Raw genomic sequence first — 20,340 nt, 5'->3', positions numbered from 1 at the left:
TTTTTGTTCATTTTTGCATGTTCTTTCGAACGATACCATTGGTTTTAAGAACGATATCCTTGGTTGATCACGTGACCAGCAGCTCCCTTGTTTTGGGGATTTTAAGTCAAACACCGACCAGGAACACATATCAAAAGAAAAAATTCCGGTTACCCTGTTTGCTAGATTGCTCACAAAATTTCCCTGTCTAATTGCAAGGCCTGATATGAATGCTAATGCTGCATTTTCTTCTATTGCAGATTATTCCAGACAAATCTCCAAAGGTTGCACCAAGCATAACTATTAAAGTGCCAAAGCTAGAAATCATACAGGAGAAGAATGCTAAGGTTGGTCACTTAGTTGATATTTGCTGTATGTTTTTTTCTGTCCACATACAGTTGGACTGTTTGCTTAGGGACCAGGCATCTTCATAAAAAAAGGATGTCACTGGTTGACCTTAAAAAGGGTCAAAAATTATTATTTTTTACGAGGGGCAAATCACTCTAAGGAAATCTCGTACACCTTTGGTGAAAATCCTATTGTTTTATATGAAAATCCCTGGAAATCCTTTGTTTTGTAGGGAAAATCTCTTACGCTATTTGCAAGAGAGAAGTGCCCCTCGGTTTTTTATTTCCTATTGGGGTTTGTTTTCGAAATGGCTTGGTAATTGGAGGAGGGATATAGAATACAAGAAAAGTTATTGGAGGAAACGTATTTTCAACAAATCGTTTTTTTTAGGACAAGCACACTGGTCCTAAAACCTTATGTTGTTCTGTTCTTAGTGTCCGTAGCTAGACTACTCAGTAACCAATTTCGCTTCTGACTAAATTTACAGAAAGAGGAGGATTCTAAAGTTTGGAAAACCGAAAAGTCATCCACTGTAAAGTCGAAGAACCATTCTGCTGAAGTAAGATTCTGCCGTTTTATTTTCTTTTTAGTTCTTGCATGAGAGAGGTTGTATCCAATAAGAGCACACATTGATATTGTTGACATTTTTAAATCATATTCTGCTTTACAAACACTCTATGTTGCTCTGTGTATCGTAAGATTTTTGGAAACATTCTTCAGACGATTATCCGTCGGTAGTTTTGTGAAACGTTGGAAGTTTTGTGAAGAGTGAAGAGCCTATTAGCAACGAATGACTTCCAGTTCTAACAAATTGTCTGTTATTATACTTGTCTTACCTCTTTGTTATCATCTTCCCATCTGGTATTATCATTGCCTACCTCTTTATTTCAGTTGGTTCTTTGTGTAAATTCATACCATTTATTCACTCTATGTAATGAAATTTAACAAAGTCAACTTGGTAACTTTATTACAATAAGTAAATAAATCAATAAATCAATAGATCGATAAATCAATAAATAACTTGAATTATAAAGTAAACTCGTATTTGTATGAATTCCTTAGGCGAGGGGTCTCTAAGAAGTTTCTTGGAGACTCCTTAGAACTCATATTGATCGTTTATCAATTAGTATGATTTATGTACCTCACGAATTTGCGGTCTGTAACGTGTTACAAGATGATTAGAAATAAAAAGAGAGATTCTTTAAATATATTATTTAAGTTTTTTGAAATTATGCGTGTTCAGGATATAATCAGTAAGACGAGGTAAGTATAAATGGTGTAAAATGTTTTAAAAAGGTTCCCTTTCGCAAATTACTTTGAGACTTAGAATAAGCAGTAATCCTTACAGATCATGTCACTAATTCAGTATTTTGGTTCAATGCAAAATTCTTTTCTTATCTTTCGTATAAAAAACTTCACTTATTCTTAATTGGTGTTGTTTTGTAGCAAGATTCATTTTTGGAGAAACTTGGCCTTGTCAATCAGGAACGATATGCAGGTAAATGTTTTTGGGTACATTAAGCTCTAAGACCTTTTTGCAATTTGATAAAAATACACAATGTTGGTGTTATTTGAATTTGACCGTGGTCGACTCCCAGAAAGTCCTGAATTCGTTATTGGTCCACATTCAAGGATGGTATTCAAGAACCTTGAAGAATTCTCAAAACATTCTAAAATTTTCAATGTTGTTTTGAGGTAACCCCTTTAATTGATTGCTAAGTTTATTTCCTTGCTTTCCTTGTATTTATGTACAAAGACCTACGTTCAAAAATGAGGCCGTTATAGGCAATCGATGCATGATTACCCTAATTATTACCCTACGATTGTTATATGGACTGCACGTATAAGTGTAGTGTAAATATTTGTAGTTAACTGTGCTCGTCGTGTTGTGCAATACCTGAAGTTCTGAAACCAATTTAATCACGGATACCCAATTAAGTTGCTTTCGAGTTTCAACGAAAACACGGCTATGAACACTTATGCATGTATGTATGTATTATTTTGCTATAAAAGAAATTACAATTCAAAATAAAGAAAAAGAGAGTGATCTTTTTACTAAAAACACCCCAGGTTGAAAATGGCAGGGATACCATTAAAAAGGTCAATACAACCTTGTTTCCATAATGGCCCCTCCAGAGGTGTTATGAAAAAGAAATGTGTTCATGAAAAATGGACTTCATATCAAACAAAAAAATCTTGGAAAAAATTTGTTGTGTTAGCTAGAAACTTTACGTTGGCTGATTTTGGCTTTCAATAAAATATGTAGGGGCTATCCTATTGCCTTTGCAGATCTTCAAAGAATTTATCTTTGATCTTATGTTTGAAACTATTAATGTTCTTTGCAGATTTTCATTCTAATGGAGATTGTTTTAAATTTTGATGGTTCCAACTTTTTAATGCTTATTCATACTCAATGCTCACCATTTTTAATTTTATCTTTTTCAGCTAACTTCTGCTTATTTCTTTCTGTTTTGCCTGTTATTTCTCTTTCTATGTTGTCATATCCCTATATCAATAAAGGATGTAGACTAAATTCCCTACAAACGTTTCTATGCTTCTGAAGAGGCACAACCTGTAAAGATTTACATTCATTTTATCGTTATTCATTTCTTTCTTCCTTTGTTTTTTATCCCAGCGATCCTTACTCTAGTGAATACCGGACGAGAGAAGCTTTCAAGTGTAGAAGCATGATGTATTTCTGTTTCCTCATCGTGATTCCTTGAGAATTTGTTTTTAATTTGAGGTTTTGTATTCTATAGAAATGAGATTCAAACAGCACGATAGAAAGCGAAGAACACGAAACATTCCAAGTTATTTGCTTCTGTTTTCTACTGACAGTGACAAGGTTTGTTTGTGTTTGGACTCAAAATTCAAACACGTTTTTGTTATTTTGATTTTCTTTTCTCGTTTTTCTTATTTTCAAAACTTCCAATACAATTATTTGTTTCCTATTAAAGTGTAAGCTAAACTTGAAGAAGGTATAATTTTATTCCTTTGATTAATTCTTTCTTGCTGCTTTCCTCATCCGTCTGGATAAAATCAAAATCATCATACAAAATTTTAAAGAAGATCCTTTCTGAATTTTTCCACTTCGCTGTACTGCCATAATTAATCGAGCCTGTTTGAAGTTTGTTTATTTGATACAATGAACTTTTGAAGAATCTGTCATTTCTGACAGAACCTGTCTTTAATGAGCCTGGCATGGATTTACTTGGTGGATGGGGGGGGGGGAGATTTGTTCGGGGGCTGGTACAGATGTGTGTAATATAAATTCTTTTAAAGGTAGCCAATTGAAGGTCTGTTCCTTAAAATTTATGATAATCAATACTGATGTGAAGTCACTGCTCCTTAAAATTTATGATAATCAATACTGATGTGAAGTCACTGTTCCTTAAAATTTATGATAATCAATACTGATGTGAAGTCACTGTTCCTTAAAATTTATGATAATCCATACTGATGTGAAGTCACTGCTCCTTCAAATTTATGATAATCAATACTGATGTGAAGTCACTGTTCCTGAAAATTTATGATAATCAATACTGATGTGAAGTCACTGTTCCTTAAACTTTATGATAATCAAAACTGATGTGAAGTCAATGTTTTTTATTTTCAGTGTTATGAATCGCCACCTGATTCTTCAGATACCGAGGATCTTGATGTCAGTTTTGGAACCAAGCGCAAACGAGGTTTCGTATCAAGAATTGTTTTTATTTTTGCTGTCAGTGCATTGCTTTCTCTGCCTTTATTCATTCACACAGGTATCTATAAGGAGTTGTTATTCTTTTGAAGATGGGTAATGCGAGATTTTTCAAGGTGAAGCAAGCATTTTGACTATCTCCATAACAAGGCAGCCGATAGTTAGAGAGGTTTGTACGAAGTTGGGGGCTGGGGTCTATGAACTGGGCGCCTGGGGTGTACAGCCACCAGCTAATAATTTCCCACCAGAAACGTTCTGCTGCTTTTTGTCCACGGGGCATCCTGGAGCTCGTTACAGCTTAGAATTTACTTTTTAACTATGTTGTTACCATGGGTATAAAGACAGCAAGCAATGGGAGAATAATCTTGACTGTTCGGTTTAGGCGACTAGCTGTGAGAGATCTGCCAACCCAATCAAAATTTGAAGCTCTTGATTATAAAGTCCCCAAAGTCGAAAAACTGCTAATTTCAAAGTGAAAAGCTCAAATTTGTTCCTATGAAAATGGTCGACTCATAGAACTTACCCTTAAGTCAGGTCTTGTCTTCGCAATACAATGTTCTCTAAATGGTTGGCCCTATCTTATCGAGTATGCTGTTTTCTTTGCAGGATTTTCCTTTGTAACATATACGGTTACATTTTTACAATTTCAAGTTCAAGGAATAAATGGCCTATAAAACGTCATGAAACTTGCACAATCAGCTAAATGGGTTGCAAACTGGCAACCACGTGAATCAGGGTCTTTCCATCAATTGTTTACTGGTCATTAATAATTGAATACTGATCATAAAAAAGCAATGTTAACATATGAAGTTGTTGGGTTGACACTCTATCACAGAGTGGATGACGGGGGAGGTGCGCTAAACTCAACCCCTGAAATTATTGGACTGTTAAGCCCCTTATGTTCTTACAATGTCATGAAAAATTTAAAGTTTAAAAATTTAAACTCCGAATTTCTTTCTATAAATATTTATCTTAAAATAACAAACAACTGTATGTCATTCATTTTTCCTTGTGCATCCTTGACAACCAAATTTATTGAATTTTAAATGGGAAATTTTTTTCTCCCATTACACATCCTTAGTCGATGGGGTGTCGGGTGTTACCATGGCAACAAGTATTTGTAAAGAAGGCTGTGAAAAAAGGGAAAAATTCACATTTCTGACCTTGTGTCTCTTTCTTGGTGAAAAGACTTTCTCGCGGTTTTCCCAGACGTGGCGAAATTTCCCTTGGTTTTCACAGACGTAAGCAGTGTTGCTCTTTGGTAACACAAATGCAAGATTCTTTAAACCAATTTTTTTAAACGTATATTTTCTTGAGACATATGGAGAACTATCTGAGGATTTAAATGCACTTGAGGTCGTGCCTGACTAGCTGTCGACTTAGGATATTAGAAATACTGGCTTCATTAAAGTTATATATGATTTTTCGCAATAGCTACTCCAAATTGCAGTTCTCTAAAATTTCAGAAATATTCCCATAATGTGGCTGTGTGCCAGCATCTCTCAACTTTATCTTAGAATTATTATTTAAATATAGTCTCCGAAATATATTTAATTGGGAATTGAATAGAGGTTCTTTCCCCTCCTCGTTTATTCCTTTTTAGCCACCGCATGTTACCATATTTTCGCTTACTTGAGGCTCTGATGCCAAGAGTGGTGGCAGACCTGATATTAAGATTTTAGGAACTGGAGGAACCACGCAAAAAAGCATGTTTTTGCATTTGTACGCTATTTTGAAGAATTTGGTTTTTTTATAGATTTTTGGTCTATCAATCACTGCGAAGAGACTTTGTAAAATAGCTAAGTTTTTCTTCAATCTGTTGAATATTATTACATACTGTTTTTCTCTTTAAGTGTCTGTTTTTTCTGCAGATGGTCCAAGTAGCTGCAGTTTGCTACCCGTGAAGAAGAAACGGCGCAAAGAAAAACACCAGGAACCGATTTCCATGAGCTCCAAAATTGTAACATCGACAGAGGGGGTACGTTTTAATATGTCAGTTTTACTAAATATTCTTATGAATTTTTGAAGCCATTCAGAATATTAATGATTTGCCGGAAATTTTTAAGCAAAAAACAGAATTTATAATTCATGTTACGTGTGTGAAATTTAGCCGGTGTTTTATTTTGAATGCAATTATTCAGCGCACAATGATTCTCAGCATTGAGGTTTTAGAAAATCACATCCAACGCCGTAGATGCATGTAAAACACAATAATAAGATGAAAAAAGAAATTTTTTTTGGTTAACTAGGGGGAGTTGAGTTATAGAAGCTTCAGTTGAAGAACTTTAGAAGTTTTTGAAAGTGCGATGAACTTAAGCGAAGTCTTAAAGGCATTTGACACAGGTAAAAATGGCTTACAGCCACTCGACCACGAGCGGTTTACCAATCAAATTGCACACAGAGAAAAACACGTGAACAGTTTCCGTTTTTCTGTAAATCGGTGAAATCCGAGAGCAGCGAAGTGGTTTCACGTGAGCGATTCTCAATACCTTTCTTGTGCGCGTGCTCTGATCAAGTTGGCCTAAGTTATTTTTGGATTCGCTGTACTTATGCATGTCAAATGCCTTTAAAATAAATTTAAATGGGGCCCCCTTTCGGTCAGTAGCCTTAGTTATCGAACAAAGATGTCTTAAATAGCGTTACCCCACTTCTCATACGATATTGTCCCGTACCTCACTCAGTAACGGTAACACCCCTTTTATCAAAGTTAATGGCTTAAAGCTAGAACGGAAAACAAAGAAACGTTTCTGAAAATATAAATTTCTTTCAGTTATTCTTTATAATATACATTTTCACAAAGCTTAATGAGAACAAACCTTGACAATAAGGTAAATTAAGGAGTAGACCATAGCAAAAAGTCCAGTTTATGGAAATGTCACGAGTATTGTCTAGGTATTGATGAAAATTACTGTTTACCGGTCAATCATGATGTACTCGATGCCACTGATACAGAACTGTACACGTGTTAGTTTATAGAACAGGACAAGAAAGTTGCAATTCAACGTTTCACGTTTAGTGCCGTCATCAGGCAATTAGAAACATATTTTGATTAGTAAGAAACAGTCAACTTTTGCTCTGATGAAGCCCCGTATGCCGGGGCGAAATATTAGCCTTCACTGATTTACGTGTATTTATTTTTGTTTATTCTCGGTGTATTGTGGTGTTTCTTATTTGCTACTATAGTCTTTTGAAACCTACCACTATTATGGTAGCAAATAAAGAAGTGATTACTATGAGAAAAGCTGGAAAATACTTATTTTATAATGACATAGAAAAGATCTTTTAGACAATAAGGTATCTAGATTTCTTGCTCAGTTGAGATAGAACGTAGGAGAAAGAACTTCTGGCGACTTATTCGGTGTCCTATTTCAATATGATAGCATCAATACTATCAAGATATAATAGCAAGCATAGAACGAGTATTTTCAACAGCTGCCTGGTGATTGCATTGAGCGTAAAACTCGAATAGCAGCTTAGAATCGTTCTGTTCTTTACACCAAATAGAGTCTTGTAATTCATGCTATCTTATGTTACGTTTTTTGCTATTTTTCTTTCTAAATAATAGCTATTCAGTAAGATTTTTATTCAAGAAGTAAGATTATGTGTTCTTTTAGTGCATTTGCCAAAACATTTAGAAGCATTTTCAATATTATAAGACACCTTGTTTTGATCTCTTCTAACCAAATTTTAAGCAGTTTTATAGTGCTCATCGTTGGTTTTAAGCTTGGCAACGTCATGTGAGTTTTCTGGGGTACAGTTGACTGGTTGAAGTGGAAAAGAAAATTTAAAAATAAAGGATCTGTTGAAAACTTGCATGATTCAGCTTTAGGAATCCCCTTTGCATAGGTTATGTCATCTCGCCTAGAAATCATCTACCGGATTTCTTTGTTTTCATTTCCACTTTAATAATAAATAAATTATGATAGAACAGACATATTATAATCCTGTCAAACATGTTTCCAAAGTTACTCTCACTCTAGACAAAGCAGGGAATAAATATTCATTATAATGCTTTTATTTGCTTTGCAAAAATATATGTTAGCCATAACATTGGCACCAAGAGCCTCGTCACCCCCTGCCTACAGGATTATAATTTAGGTGCGAAGATGGCTCAGTTGTTAGGGTCGCTGACTAAAGACCCAAGGGTCAATGGTCCGAGTCCCCGACATGACGAAACCTCCCCTCGGAGTGAGGAGAGTTACCAACTCTCTATAATTCCAGGCCTGTAGGAATCACGAGGTGTGTTCACATCGAGAGGAAAGGCCAGGACACTGTTCGATAAGCATAGCTTTTCAGTGTCTTAAAACTACAACCCTTGCCAAAAATAAACTAGAACGCCTTCCCATTGCAGCATGCAAATAAACAAAGCAAGTCTAAAACTACCCTACCAAAATATCACTACCGCTTCAAAAATTCCGACCCTCCACCCCCGTACAATGTTGATTTATTTTCTCAATACCTTCATACAGCTTTCAGTGAAAAACTTGTTACCTTCAGAATCAAAACAGCCCAATTGAACAACATTGTAATGGGGGGGGGTAGGGGAGGGGTAGGGGGGATTATTCAAAAAAAGCTTCAGCTTTGCACAAGTGTTTCAACAATTTTGGCAAGGATTGTACCTTCAGAAGCTAGATAGCAAACAATACAACAATACAATACAGCTCTGACAAAATTAATTCCTGTTGGAAAAGAATCTGTTTTCCAGTCTGTTTCAATAGTGTATTGGCTTTTCAATAGTGTTTTTAAAAGGATCTCTCGTGAAGCCAGTATTGTCAAAAATAGTATAGCCTTCTTGTTTCTCTCTATCACTAATACCAAATTTAGTCCATGTGACTAAAAAAAATATGTAAGACTTTTTTTATATTATTTTAAATGATATTTTAAATTTTTACTTTCCACATAAATGTTAAATATAGTGCTTGTTACCAGAAAAATCGCCTTGATTGATTTTTTGTCATCTTTTGGCCCTTATTCGATATGTCATACTCTGCGAAGTGTTGGGCGAAAATTTACCGCTTATAATGTTTCGGATTTTGCGTGCTTATTCATAACTTGTAATAACGTATTCTATACCTATTTCTATTATCTATTCATTCTTTGTGTAATTTCTAAAGAATTTCAGTCTTGTCAGGTTGACGAATTTTAGTTTATTCAAAAATGTTTGCCATTCATCATCTTTATTGCTTTTTGCCTTTTTGCTTTCAAATTATCTCTGTTGTTTAAAGCATTTTGTCTTTTATCATGACGTGTGCAGAGTTGCTTCCAGTGTTACAGTTTGTCAATTAAATCTTTCTTTGCTCAGATTGACATTCACGATTTCCACGAAATTACTTGTTCCGTGTGCAGAGACGCTGGAAACTTACTCATGTGTGACACATGTGATCGTGTGTACCACTTATCGTGCCTTGATCCCCCACTGTCAAAAGTACCACCAGGAACATGGTTCTGTCCTAAATGTTTGGTAAGCATGGCCTATATTTTGTGTAGTAAGGTCAGAATGTTATTTGACGATCATTAAATGATTTTCTAAACTTTGGTTTCGTAATTTCAACAACAATATGAAACATGTTAAAGGGCCAGATTCGTTTTCAGGAGGTCTGATTACATCGTGTTCTGAAATAAAAATTTTGGGCTGGAGTGGCCCTTTAATTATTGGCTTCCTGTTTCCTAACCGTAACCTTTACTCCTAATTGTGCTGTTTAGTGTATTAATGCATTTAACCCTTGATTTATAAACAATATTTGATATTTTTTTCCTGGTCAGAATGTAAGGTATGATAAAAAACCAACATACAGTGTACGACAAGGCTCCCTCCTTATTCTTATTCTCTTCATGATATTAATCAAAATGATTATAGGAATTCCAACAATATGATATTGGTATTTCTTTTAAAAAAAGTCGTAAAATATTTCCATGGATTGCCCTTTGCTTTGAAGAATAGGGGTTGGCTGTGGCAACAGGACTGTAGAAAATGCAGTAGAAAATTGTAGATTTTGTCACCGAAATGTTTCAAAGTAATCAGGGATAGGGAAATTAAGGTAATTTTAGCAAAAAAAAATCAAAAGGAAGGAAGCTTATCTGCATCTCAAAAGAATGAAGAGTGTGGTAATTTTATAACATTCAAAGATATATGCAGAAGGATTCTGAAAGGGGAAAATGGGCATATTGCGCCGTAGAATAAGCTTGTATATCCATAACATAGATGTCTACATGTTGACCCAGGCCCATCGAGAGCCAGCTCTGGTCCTGGGGCTATAAACAATACGAGCTCTTTTGCAGGAGTAGTGGCGCAGGGGTCATTATTCTGTAAAGATATTTCAGTTTGATACATGATCATGTGCAGTCACGGTGCTAAGAGGGTATGGGATACGGGGATGCCCCCCCCCCCTTGACCCATTATTGTCAAAATATGGTCCATCTACTTTACTGCTGTTAAAATATTACCTGAGATGGATAGGTCATTTTTTTAATTAGTTAATAGAATCTGGGCAAACATTGTAGCATACACTTGTGTTCAGAGGTTTCTGTAATTGAAGTGTTGTATTGAGTGAGCAATGTGATGTTAAACTAGAAATTCTCATTCTGTGAGCCTCTAGAATACTCGTTCTCATTTTGAAAACAACGACAGCTTAAAAGTAGTACTTTACGTCAATTTAAAAGTGGCACTTTACGACAGCTTAAAATCTATACTTTACGACAGCTTAAAAGCTATACTTTACGACAGCTTAAAAGCTATACTTTACGACAGCTTAAAAGCTATACTTTTACGACAGCTTAAAAGCTATACTTTACGACAGCTTAAAAGTTATACTTTACGACAGCTTAAAAGTTACACTTTACGACAGCTTAAAAGTTACACTTTACGACAGCTTAAAAGTTACACTTTACGACAGCTTAAAAGTTACGCTTTACGACAGCTTAAAAGTTGCACTTTACGACAGCTTAAAAGTGGCATTTTACGTCAACTTAAAAGTGGCATTTTACGACAACTTAAAAGCTGCACTTTACGACAGCTTAAAAGTGGCATTTTACGTCAACTTAAAAGTGGCACTTTACGACAGCTTAAAAGTGGCACTTTACGACAGCTTAAAAGTTGCACTTTACGTCAACTCATTACTACAATCACCCATAGCGAGAGTATTGTGTTCTGTCAGAGGACGGCCGGGTCCTTTTAAGGACATCTGGTCAGACACTTCATTTGCATTTAATCAAAATAACTCGTTATATTGCAGAAATCCTTTGACATTTAGCTTCAACGCATGTCTGCACCACCTCCTTTAAAGGCTTTTGGCCACGGTCATACAAACAATCATATTGCGTCTTTGATGTTGATTAAAAAAGACAAATTAGGAAATCTATCTTCGATTAAATGCGTCATAATTTTGAAAAAAACTAAAAATTCTCAGCAGGTGATTTGTCAAAATATGTTACTGTCTTCCTCGCCCTCACCTGCTACATCTCTGTGACTATAGATCCAGCAAAGCTTGATTTTTGAGGACATTGATCTTGAAGGTGGGGGGGGGATATTGATCTTTTGGGGGGTATTCATCTACTGATAGATTGTGTCATAGTCACCTTTTCGGATAACTTTACTATCCAACATGGTGACCTGTTTTGCCAGATTCTTTACAGCCAACACCGGTTTCAAAAATTCTGTATGTCCCGCATGTAACGAAGATGTGGAAGTTTTTATATTGTTTTCTTATCTGTTTTAGGAACGTTTAAAGGATTTCAAAAGCCCAGATATTGAGGAGATGAAACGTAATAAAGAATCATTTATAGAGTATAAGCAAGGTAAGATGAAAAATGCGTTACTGCTCTGTTAGAATGTTGAATTAAAGTTGTTAATAGTTTACATCGAAAGATTAGCCAAGTTCATAGCAAAGTTGTCAGTCCGATGCTTGTGGGGAAAAACTCCTCAAAACAGTTCTGTGTAAATTTTTTCTACTCTGCGGACCATAACTCTTAAAAGGGTAAATACAAAAGGAATCGGGCTATTTGGGGGTCATCTTAAAGCCCTGAATCTATATGGGACTCTATTTTCTCTTTTGATACTTTCTCAACGAGGTTTGACAAACATTGAAGTGGAAAAGGTGGAATTCCGATATAAACTAATTATATTTGTAGAAGTAATGATGCGTGTATACTAGAAAATTTTTATCTCGTTGATACACCCCCTCAGCTCAATTTTGCCATTCTAATTTTCACATTGGTGGAAGAAGATATATTTTTATCTCTAAATTTCTGGTTATTCAAATTTCTTCATTAACCTTTTTTGCCTTCCCTGTCATCTTTGAAATTGGTATTTGCTTGGATGTTTATTGTTTTTTTCAGTACATTTTACATAGATCACTTTATTTTTATTTTTTATTAAATTCTTATTTCAACACGATATTCCATCAGAAACCTAAATACAAGTTATGATAAGCTAAAAAAACTAATAATGGAAGACAAAATTTTAAAAATTAGTTAATAATATGTGTGAATTGAATTTGACGTCTGATCTTCCTGGGAGTCGTGCATTAATTCGGGTTTCCTGAGCTCTTTAAATGAGCTTTTGATTTTCGTTTGAATTGATAGAGCGAGGGGATCTCCCTTAGCTCTATGGGTATTTCGTTCCAAGCTTCAAAAACACCGTATTAGGTATGCTTGTCTGTTTTTAAAAGGAATAAAGATCCTTCACTTATTTCCAGATCGATTGCCAGTATTTTCTTTGGGCCTATGCAAGTCTTTTTTGCCAGAATACGTGCACATGTGTAAACACTCAATGGGAAATCTATATTTTCCTGTATGTAATCTATCTAATCTGAAGGCGGATTTCCACTAGGCGAATTCTTTCGTGCGAATCGAATTTTTGCCAATGCGAGCATGCGTGGTGTAATTTTCTCAGATTTTGCAGCAAAAAAATTCGATTCGCAGAAAGTAGATCACGGCCCTACTCTACCCCTGCAAATATTTATTCGATTCGCGCGAAAGAATTCGCCTAGTGGAAATCGGCCTTGAAATCTATATGAACTTCTAAAGATACAGTGCTCTGCAATGATCGTTATTTTGTTTGCTACCCATCATCTAGCTTCTTATTTTTGTTTTTCTCAGAAATCGATAAAAAGCGACGTGACACGTTAAACGCGGCACTGGAAATTCGTAGAAAACGGCATAATTTTGGGACGCAGATTCGGCAGTTCACCGCGTCAATAGCGGTAAGTTCTAGAGATTCACTAACGATGATTCTGAATTCAGTAGTGCCTCAATATAACCGTTGTAAAGTGTTGTCCGTTGTGAAAAGGTGTCCATTTTGAAGAGGTGTCCCTTGTCTTGAAGTAACTTCCGCAAAGCTGAGACCTTAAAGAAAGAATTTTAGGACGAACTGTGTCATCGTTTTTTGTAAGCATCAAGTTTAGAAAAGGTGATCGCTATATAAAGGTGGTCGCTATAAGAAAGTGGTCGCTATATAAAGGTGGTCGCTATATAAAGGTGGTCGTTAGGAGATTATTACCTTAAGGAGGTGTCCATTAAAAGAGGTTTTACTTCATAGACATTGCATGTTCTCAAGTCCCTGTTTATCAGGGAATTTCGTCCTGTGTTTAGTTTGGTCAAATCGGTGTGAAGTTCTTTCTTAAGACTGACGAGGCGGTAGAAGGTAAAACATTTCATGAAATTGCCGAGACAAATGAAAGCTACTGAACATGGTATTAGCAGAATGTTTCACAAACCATATTAGTGTTGGTATGAAATCGGGTTCCACTAATCAACGTATAGTTATGGATCAAACCATGAATCTGTGTAATGTATGACAATTATGAGTAGTGACTTAATATTGGGAAATTGCCTTAAAATGTTCCTTTTGGGAACGATAAATAGCTAATCGCCCGATGACTGAATCACCCCCCCCCCCCCTGTATGCAGAAAAAGATACCTGCACGTTTGAGTAAATACGGGGGATTAATCAGTGTCGCTAGACCTGCAAATCTTTATCTCCCCCGGCAAACCAAAGCCATTCGTTAAGTTCTCTTCTCGAAGTTTCCCCTAAGTTACAATCAAGAATCTTTTTTTATAGAATCAAGAGCAAGCAAGAAAAGCGTCACAAGAAAACATCGAACAACTAAAAGTTTCTTTACTAAGAATGAAAACTTTTTTGTCATTGATCAAAGTAAGTTGATTTATCTACCCTTCAAGAGCAACCAATCAGGCCAACACAACAATGACCAGGTTTGCTCAAGCAACCAGAGAGCGATGACATCTTCGTGGTCTGCTTATTTATACCGCGTATCACAATTTCGTTATTATAGGTCTGTTAATTGCCACCCTCATCAAGGTGTCAGGTATTTGGTATCATTTTTTACTTGTTGCGTAAAACCTGTGTCGATGTTATGTTTGTAACTTTTAATACTTGAAAACTGCATTTAAATACATTATTGTAAGAATTTTTTTAAAGTTATTGTGAATGTAGTAATTTCTTGGAGGAGTGACAAAAATTAGGGAAAGATTAGAAGAAAAACATTTTAGTTGACAACTCTATTTAGATCGAAAGAAGAAAATTATATTCTTTGAACTGCGCATACTTTTTGATAGATGCGACTCCTTAAGGTCTAACTAAAAATGAAGATATTTTGGTTTTGAGATAAACGCCCAAAGCATCAGTTATATAGCAGTAGATAGATTCAGTTATAATTAAGGTAGTAAAGTGTTTATATATCAAAAATCGTTTAATCCAGTTTTCAAGTGGCTCAAGACACCGCTTTCAATTGGCTTGCAAGTGCCAAAGTTTTGTGCATGTCATATTTCAGACAGTCACGTACGCCTTTATTGTAAGAAAACTAAATTGATATAGGTACAATTTTTCAGAAATTTAGACTACAGTAAAGTGTAGCTTAATTTAATATAAAGCATGGCAAATATAATCATGAGTTAACAAAAGCGCTGTTTCAGTTACTCCTGGAAAAATCTAAAGGCCCTGTTACATGGTTGGAATTATCCATCAGATATTCATCAGAAATTAATGATATGGAATATTCTATTGTACAATGTAACATATACTTTATTTTTGTGCATAGTTGAATCATAGGTCTTAGTATTTGATGGATATGTAATAAAACAGTGCGTCAATTTAACGAGGTCTTAGCTGCGAATTTCACAATTGCAAACCAGGCAAGATGGAAATAGATTGGAAATCGCCTTTTGAAAGTACTTTTTGGAATTCATTTTGCAGACTAGGATCATTATAACTGTAGCCTTGTGCAAAATATATTAAAGCCTAGATCTCATGGATAGACCTTCTTACGATTACAGTGAAACCTTCACGTGACGGATACCTCTACTGGACCTTATTGATGGATTTCCGTTTTGTTGGGGTTGCTTCTACAAATCTTTGACTGCAGGATAACGATTTTGGAATGAATTTATTTGTGCGTTGTCTTGAGATGTCTGTTTAAAAGGAAGGAGTTTATTGTTGGGAGGTGTCTGCTGTTTTAAAGTGTCCATTATTCGAATATAAGCTTATAAGCTCGTGTCTATTACTTAAAGGAGTCCGCTATTTTGACGTCTCCATGACTGTGTCGTTATTTTAACGTGTCCGTTATTGGTATGTGTCCGTTTTAGATAGTGTCCGTTGCTGAAAAGTGCCCGCTATTTTGACGTCTCCATGACTAGAATGTGTCGTTTTTTAACTTGTCCGTTATTGGCATGTGTCCGTTTTAGATAGTGTCCGTTGCTGAAAAGTGTCAGCTATTTTGACGTCTCCATGACTAGAATGTGTCTTTTTTTAACGTGTCCGTTATTGGTATGTGTCCGTTTTAGATAGTGTCCGTTGTTGAAAGTGTCCGCTATCTAGACGTCTCCATGACTAGAATGTGTCGTTTTTTAACGTGTCCGTTATTGGTATGTCTACGTTTTAGATAGTGTCCGTTGTTGAAAAGTGTCCGCTATTTTGACGAATCCGTGACGGGAATGTTTTGTTACATGCCTTGTCCGTTTTTTGAAGGTTTCTGCTATAGGAGGATGTCCGTTATTGCAAGTATGTTTTCCGCTTTGTAAAGGTGTCCGTTTCTGGAAAGTGCACGTCATTGAAAGATTCACTGTTTATCCTAGATGTGGCATTGTTCAAACTCTACTGTCACGGATCTAAACACTCACGTTTCTAAATATTTATTATGTAGCAGCGTTCTTGACGCTTAAATTGATATTCAGTTTCAATTAATGTGCAAAGAATTAACGCTAGTATTAGTCTGGTGTTGAGAAATAGATTTTACCTTGTTGTGTTTTTGCAATTGTATTTAAAATTTTCATTGATTTCGCAAAATTCCAATAACATTATTCAAGTTCAAGCAACTTTGTTTTTCTGCGACGAAACAGAGCAAGTCTTTGTTGTAGATTCTTGTTGCAAAATGCTGTATCAGTTATATTAGACAGGGAATTTTGCATAACATTCTAGCAAACTGGGTAACCGAAGTTTTTAAAGTTTAAATCATAAGAGTAAAGGCCACTGATCATTTTAAGCTCTGGGAACATTCTAGCAAATGACCGGAAGTTGCGTTTCCGGAAGCATGAAAAATGCACGGTCAGCAAAATTTCAACTTTCAAATTTTTTAAAATCTGATGACACTATCGGAAAGAACATGCAAAACTGAGCAAAAGATTTAAAAAGAGCAATGTGATCTGACCTATAAGCAAAAAGTTTTTTTTGTTGATTTCCATTCGCTTTAACTGCAATGTGGCAAATTTGATTTGCCTTCTTTGAAACCGAAGTAAGCTACTTGCCAGAACCCTGGCTTGTCGACCGATGGCCTAATCTAAAGTATGCAGCCATTAGGAACTTTCCCATATTTTATGATATTGATACAACAGAGAAGGACTAGAGGGCTGGAGGGTCAGAAATTTGCTCAAAATTAATAATTAGGGCTGGAATAATCAGAGGAGGGGAAATAGAAAACATTGATTTTTTTGGTACTGTTATGACGCAATTTTTAGCCTTTTCTACAAATATGCTATTCTGCCTTTTGAGCACCTGCCTTTATCGCGATGCCTCTTGCGTTCTTATACTTACGTACGCACGCAGCTTCTTAGTAGCCACCTCTTGACGTGAACAGAACAAATGTTTCGCTGTAATCATCAAACAACGGCGTTTAACGTTGTCAAGTGATCGTTTAAAAACTTTGATGTATAAATTAAGGAAGACTGTGAAGGTCAATAATTTACAGGACCAACAAAATAATAAAGGGGGCTGGAAATAACTTTGGTGAAGGTCAGGAAAGTTTCTATAGGAAATATGCTAGTTGAATGATTTTTAAGTACTCTAGAGTAGTTGGGATGTCTTTTGCGTAAATCCATACATTCTATGAGCGTAGCAGATGCAATGTTGTAGGGACCTTTCCCGAATTTTGTTGCTTTATTGAGATAATTATGCCGGAATAGAGCCTGAATTTCCATAAATGTTGCATGTTTAGGGATTCTTTAGCGCCTACCCCACCCCACCCCCTCCTCAGCCCCTATGTCTCAAATGCCAGTGATGCTTTGCACACATCAAGCCTCGCAACCAACCACGTAGGACGTTGCACAAAATGAGACGATTTTTGAGCTTTTTAAAGTTTAAAAACTATCGCGTGTAATATTTTTTGCAGGCAGATGTTTGTATACGGCATCAGACAAAGCTTAAAGAGAATAAAGTCACTTTCATACTGACTTCAATCAAATGCCGAAGTTTCGCATTAAAATTTAAACGCCATCATTGCAAGCAAAACAGAAGTTTCGCAACAGAGTTCCCAAGATTTGTGCATGAGAAATCACAGGAACATTATACATTGATCGATCAGTTCAAGATTTTAGCATGGCTAATTTGGGACATTGTTATTTTGAATACGAATAATAGAAAACATGGTTCGAATTTTGCAAAGTCGATGGCTTGGGCCTTAAAAGTGCCATTGGAAGCAAATTGCTAACGCTTAGTAGTCAATTCAGATTATTGAAAGCAAGTTTACTGGCATTGCATCTAGCAAAGCTAGGGCCTTTTGCAAGACTTAGTCTATGAATTCATCAAGTTGAGAATCATCCACCCCCTCCCTTCTCCACAAAAAAACTCAAAATGTGTCTCGGGTAAGAAAAAATGGTAAGTTCTCATATATATTCAGGGATACACTAGAATGATACACTTCATTGCAATGAAATGATGCAACTATGTAGTGTAGTGCAGCGAATACATAACGCTTTTTGTCTATCACTATCAAGCAGGAGTGTAGTGCTACCTTGCTAGGGGCCATGGAGGCTGCGCCCCCTCGCTAATGCCCGTCAATCTCTACTTTTGGTATTGTATTTCAAAAATTGTATGAAAGAACGCGGTTTTTTTCATAGTCCTACACCCCTGGTTATAAGCGCAAGATTGCCGCAGTGTTTCACATACATAAGCAACAGAAAATGTCGTCAGATAAATTTTCGGCGAAAAAAACTTCGTCAAAGAAAATTTCGGACAACTTTTCAGAACTTCGTCGTGACCAAATTTTGCCGTGGATTTTTAAACACAGAGATAGCAACATATTACCAAAATCTTAAGTGACAAAGTCATACAGGTTGCTTTATATTCAGTCCTATAGAGATGCCGAACTCGTGGAGACATGGGGGCTTGTGCACCAGTTCGGACTTTTGCTTGATCCCCCAGAAATCTGTTCACACGGAACCTCATGTCAGAGAAAGCCAAATTAAAGCGGTATATGTTCTATATTTTATGCAAGGGTGGAATCAAAAGAGATGCTTTTAAAGAGTCTCTACTCTATATCTCTAAGGCATGGAAGTTTATAAACAGAGTATAATTAAAGATGTTAGTGTAAATATAAGTACAAGATTCGGAATTATCTCCAAAAGAAAAGGTTGGTCTCGAAATTCGAAAGGCGAGTTGAGCAGGAAACATTCAGAAAGTCAACCAAAGAAATAATTTGCCATTAGGGGTGGGGGTGGCGTCCTCCTAACCCTTTTTGACCCAAGAGAGGGCCCTTTTTTAAACCAAATCAAAGAGATTATTTGCCATTGGGGGTGGCATCCGCATCTTGTTACACCACTCAGTTGCTATGATTCTTTATACGCTCTTATCAGAAGGAGTGCTCTTCACAGGGTTGTCCCAAATATTGCTACGCAACCTGCAACAGGTGGCGTACGGAATAATCACCGCCGTCAACTTGACGCAATTTTTTTGCGGTGATTGCGCGATATCCAAGAAGTGTTTTCATCATAACTTAAGCGTTCATTTGTCAGATGTTAATGTTCCCCAGTTGGTCCCCTGATGCCCTAATTCCCGCTACGTTTTTAGCCCGATTCCCGACCATGGTTTTAAACCAATCCCGCTTGCGTATGGAAAAAACCCATCCGACATCCCAACCTCTTATAGAATCCATTGTATTTCTCCTTTTGCGTTTATATGGATAAGGAGCCAGCCCAGTTAGGCGAGATCCCTCTGCATGATAGTTGGGAACTCACTGGGGTGGGATAAATTGTTTTCCAAATAAAAGCTGGAAAGCTTCATGAAGCTGGAAGGTTGGATGACAATTTACATAAAAACACGATCAGATTTTGTCGCAATTTACTGATCAAAGGCTCGAAGGTGAGGTCATGGCCTCTGATAAAAGGGGCTGGGGGCTGAGGGCCAAGCCCCCATTCTTTTGCAAATCAATAGAGCTTTTTTAAAGTCTTTTGCTACACGTGTTAAATTTGGCCTTGCCCAAGCCCATGGGGATGTTTTTCTCCATATACAGATGAAGGTTGGATACATTTCGCTTTAAAAATGCGATGATTTTGTTCTATCTATAAGCTTATTTACTAAAAGGTGGGATAAATTTGCTCATATTAACTGGCCCTGTAAGTCAGTGGTGTAAATGATAGTAGTTTGACTTAATCAGTTTCACCGTCACGACTGATGGCGGTGTTCGCATCTTATGCTCAGTAATGGTTTCACCGAGGCTAGAATTCCATTATAACTGTTTGATGCTTCAATTCAAGCAGTATCAATAACTTGAAAGGAAACTGTATATAGCTGAATTATTCAATAAATCTATCGCTGAATCGTACTGCGCGACCAAAGCGCGTTTTTGTGCCCAAGAAGAAGTCTGTTTCACTGCTGTCGATATTATCATCGCCTTCTGAATATTATCATCACCCTTTTTGTCAGATTCATCCAATCGTGCAATTTTTCTCATGCCTCTAAAATTGCCGAGAAAGTAATTATAGAAGATAGCCCAGATGACGAAATAAGGTGTCCAAAAATTACGTACCTGATACTGTTAAGATTTCTAAATTTGCCAAGGTCAAGCTAAGCTTAGGCCCAGAGGTGGCAT

General features: G+C 36.3%; 1 protein-coding gene across 1 annotated transcript in view; it reads left to right on the top strand.

Moving 5' to 3' along the window:
- The window catches only part of LOC135695630 (PHD finger protein 21A), a 31,111-nt gene extending 10,780 nt beyond the window's left edge, over positions 1–20,331 (top strand). The window contains exons 6-15 of the mRNA XM_065214766.2: positions 240–326; positions 815–886; positions 1,774–1,825; positions 3,087–3,172; positions 3,944–4,016; positions 5,899–6,005; positions 9,330–9,488; positions 11,743–11,821; positions 13,124–13,227; positions 14,085–20,331. Coding sequence (XP_065070838.2) covers positions 240–326; positions 815–886; positions 1,774–1,825; positions 3,087–3,172; positions 3,944–4,016; positions 5,899–6,005; positions 9,330–9,488; positions 11,743–11,821; positions 13,124–13,227; positions 14,085–14,186 — 921 coding nt within the window. The 3' untranslated portion in view covers positions 14,187–20,331. The remainder of the gene's footprint in view (positions 1–239; positions 327–814; positions 887–1,773; positions 1,826–3,086; positions 3,173–3,943; positions 4,017–5,898; positions 6,006–9,329; positions 9,489–11,742; positions 11,822–13,123; positions 13,228–14,084) is intronic.
- The last annotated feature ends 9 nt before the right edge of the window (positions 20,332–20,340 follow it).

The sequence above is a fragment of the Rhopilema esculentum genome, chromosome 2 (assembly GCF_057945365.1).
Source record: "Rhopilema esculentum isolate cy_ngs chromosome 2, ASM5794536v1, whole genome shotgun sequence".
NCBI classification, from domain to species: domain Eukaryota; kingdom Metazoa; phylum Cnidaria; class Scyphozoa; order Rhizostomeae; family Rhizostomatidae; genus Rhopilema; species Rhopilema esculentum.
This window is presented reverse-complemented; position numbering and strand designations above follow the sequence as displayed.